We start from the raw sequence: 4,000 nt of genomic DNA on the forward strand, positions 1-4,000 counted from the left end.
GTAAAAAGAATGAAAATAAAAGCACAAGGTCTTCCTTCACCAACCCAAAGATCCTAAAATTATACACCATCCCTTTACTCTGCCGTTTATTATCTTCAGCCTAAGATAGTTTAATTGTGCACGCCCACTTTTTAGACCCACGAGCCGCCCCTGATACTGGACTAGGGTTTGGATAGTTCTGGTTCGAATCCCAGGTTGGGTGCTTTTGAACTTGGGTTGTGTTATGGAGTCTTTAACCTATGAACCCATTTGGCTCGGTGATATCGGAGACAGACATAACACTTTGTCGTATGAGATTAATTGAGTATTATCTGCATTGTAAGTACTTTTGAGAGACTGGTAGCCGAAATATTTGATGAATGAAAATGCAAAACAGATAGAGACCTTTTTTACCTGTGTATTTTTCTCGGTGTAGAATAGTCATTTCAGAACAACAGACAGATCACCATGTAATGAGTTGTAGATAGAATCCGCAACAAACCGTTACTGGAAACATCCACACAACGGAGGTAGACAGACCACCTCTGATCTCACACAATGACATGTCGTTCTGTGGACTGACCTGAGATCCTGAGCTGTGTGTGTCTGTCGTCGGCCAAGGCTGGACTCAGGTGGGGCGGGAACGGGTACGGGTAGTCTTCTGGATAGCCTGCTCAGACCAAAAAAATGTTTTTTCAGAATTTAAAAATATAGATATATTTTAGTTGTAGGTGTATTTGCGTCCCTGTTGTCCCCTTTGACACAATTTAGATCATTTAGAAGGCGGGCTTCCAACCCTGCCTATCAGGGCCAACTCAGGCTGAGATGCGTATAAAAATCCCATCAGAAAGACAAATAACTCGATAAGACTTCTCCTCCACACGGGAATCTAAGTCGGGTTTCCTGCATGCGACTCGACAGCGAAGAAGCTCGTAGAATTGTTTAGAAAAGGTTCACGTGTGGTCATCGGCGTCGTTCTTGTCGTTGCTATTGTTGTTGATGTCGTTGACATTTATGTTGCTGATGCTGTTGCTTTTTTATGTGTTTGTTTGTTATTTTATGGCAGTATTCATTGTTGTTGCTTTTGTGGCTGTTGTTGTTATTATTGTTGTTGTCGTTGTTGTTGCTACCATATTTATTTTTGTTGCTGTTATTATCAGTTTTGTTGTTGTTGTTGCCGCTGCTGCTGTTGTTGTTGTTTTTGTTGCTGTTGTTGTTGTTGCTGCTGCTGCTGTTGCTGTCGTCCGAGCCGCTGTCGTCGTCGTTGATGTAAGATCATAGCTTGGCAAACATATGTGATGTGAGAGAGCTTTATTTAACGAAACTGATAAGTCTGTGTTGATCAAAACTGGAGATAGACCATTCTTATCCTCAAAGACACAATTTTCTGTGGGAGGAAAAAAAAAGATCAAGATCGGCTTTCCATGCGGTGTGTGTACACATAAACTACTTCCTGTTTACAGTACTTTAAGTCAAGCCAGGAACGGAAACTGGCGCGTAAATGTCGCGTAAAGGTTACATTCACGGACTCGCTGGAGCGCGATCAGGTTTTGCGTTTTGTTTGAGGTGATGGTCGCATGCTTCTACCGGCATCGTGCAATAGAAATTTGTCATTGTTTACTTTTCGTTTTTTTTGTTATTTGTTGGGGGGTTTCTTTTTTTGTTGCTGTTTTTTTTTGTGGGGTTTTTTTTTAGTAAAGAGAAGCAGATCGACACAATAGTGGTCATTTAGTGCTTGGGGGGGGGAGGGTAGGACAGACAGACAAACAGAAGCAGCAGAGGGGAAAGTAAAGAAGTAGGACCTATCGGTGGCGCCTCCAACCACCCATGATAATAAGTGGACAAAATGATATACTGATGGAAACCACGAAGAGGAAAACGATCAAGAAGAAGACCAGAGAGAAGATAACATCATTAGGAGACGGGAAAAACCTGGACACGGAGAACATCTGATAGAACAAAGTGGATGTCGTTGTTGGAGGGCTACATCCAGCAGGGAACCACCAACGCCGAGAAATAAAGACAGAAAGTAGTAGCAGTAGCAGCAGCAGCAGCAGCAGCAGCAGCAGCAGCAGCAGCAGCAGCAGCAGCAGCAGCAGCAGCAGCAGTAGTAGTAGTAGTAGTAGTAGTAGTAGTAGTAGTAGTAGTAGTAGTAGTAGTAGTAGTAGCAGCAGCAGCAGCAGCTACAGCAACAACAGTAGTAGTAGAAGAAGAAGTAGTAGTAGTAGCAGCAGCAGCAGCAGCAGCAGCAGCAGCAGCAGCAGCAGTAGTAGTAGCAGCAGCAGCAGCAGCAGCAGCAGCAGCAGCAGCAGTAGCAGCAACAGCAGTAGTCGTAGAAGAAGAGTACAACGTACAAAAGTAACATAAAACGTTGTGTTCTGACTAAAATAAAATTACTCCAAATATTCATCTTATTAATTTAAAAACAGAAACGACTTCAACTGACATTTGGATGAATCAAATGATTTAGTAGTAGTAGTAGTAGTAGTAGTAGTAGTAGTAGTAGTAGTAGTAGTAGTAGTAGTAGTAGTAGTAGTAGCAGTAGTGGTGGTGGTGGTGGTGGTGGTGGTGATGGTAGTGTTTAATTTCACTCAGATCATTATCTTAATACAGAATGTTTAATTCGTCTAAACCCATTACTGTTTTAAGAAGAGAAATGAAACTAAGAGCAATCTATACGCCTATTAAACTCTACAACTTCCCTTTTTTTTTTTTTTTTAATTTCCACTTTTTCCAAATTTTGACATTCTCCAGTGTTGAATGTCGATTATGTAAAATTTCGTTACCGGCTACCGGCAGTCAAGGGGGTTATATAGGTCCTTGCCCGCAGTTCAAAACCGAGTAGCAGCATCTCGAAGGGCCGTAACTCTGAAGAACCTTAGTCTATATTTATTATCTCCCCTTATCTTATTTTCTTTACCTCTCCCATCAATGTTTCATCTCGCCTCTGTGGAGAGCTGTAGCCCTGAGACATTTCTGCCTACATCCAAGTACATCTATCAAGTTAAAAGCAGTCATTGGGTTTTCAAAAATGTCAGGGGCGGTAATGAGGCAAACAGGTGAGCACAGCTGTTGACTGAACGCCGCAGGCTCAGTTGTCGCTCTTTAATGCCCCCGATCCAAAGACCAAGATGTCTACTGCGGATTCCACAACTTGCAATATACTGTGCGAACTGGATGAAAAAACGTATCCTCATAAAGGTTCCCTTCTAGCCCCCCCCCCCCCCCCCCCCAAATCACAACCCCATCCCCCTAAACCTCTTAGCCAAACCATCATCATTTCTCCCACATCCAATACTTACACACTCATACACATTAAACACACGCTTACCCGTACACAGTGGTCTGCAAAAGAAACTGGAAAATAAAATTACCCAATCATCGTATTAAAGCCTTGCACTACTCATTCATGTTGCTTACAGATTAAAGCAATATAGATTCTGTATCTTTTGGCAAATTTAGATTTCATATCCGATACGAATCGTCCGATATACGGTCACTCAAAATTGACCTGGGAAAAAAATGAGACTTGGCAAAACTGTGCGACATCAAAGAAACGCAACAGTGTGTTTGCCCTTGCTTTGGGGTCCATCAATATTGGTGGGGTGGACTTACATTGCGAATCAAATGAAAGGAGAATTCATTTAACTTAGAATTTAGTATCTGCCATAAACACTATTAGATGTATTATATGTTTTTATTATGATAGTTTCAAACTGATCCGAAAAGAGCAGTCACAAAAAATGCTATGCAAAGCTTGGACTTAACGTTAGATGTGCAAGGTATTGTTGAGGAGCCATTGGTTTTGTACAGAGCACGAACCCTTTGAATCATATTATGTCATTCCATCACAAATATCACACAGTTGCAAAAAAGCTTCTGAACTGGGAACAAAGTCGTGTGTCTTCAGCTTCTGTTTCATAGGGTTCCACATACTTATAGGATTCATAAAATCGGGTCTACCAACTGATAACCGCTCCATCTCTTGTATGATTCGGTTTTCCAAAAAATCTCCAGTGGT

At 41.7% G+C, this 4,000-nt stretch overlaps 1 protein-coding gene across 1 annotated transcript in view; it reads right to left on the minus strand.

Moving 5' to 3' along the window:
* The window catches only part of LOC101849408 (transcriptional regulator ERG), a 19,806-nt gene that overhangs the window by 14,838 nt on the left and 968 nt on the right, over positions 1-4,000 (minus strand). The window contains exon 2 of the mRNA XM_013088101.2: positions 563-649. Within this exon, the coding sequence (XP_012943555.1) occupies positions 563-649 (87 nt within the window). The remainder of the gene's footprint in view (positions 1-562; positions 650-4,000) is intronic.

This window comes from Aplysia californica, unplaced genomic scaffold, assembly GCF_000002075.1.
Source record: "Aplysia californica isolate F4 #8 unplaced genomic scaffold, AplCal3.0 scaffold00686, whole genome shotgun sequence".
In the NCBI taxonomy this organism is placed as follows: Eukaryota; Metazoa; Mollusca; class Gastropoda; order Aplysiida; family Aplysiidae; genus Aplysia; species Aplysia californica.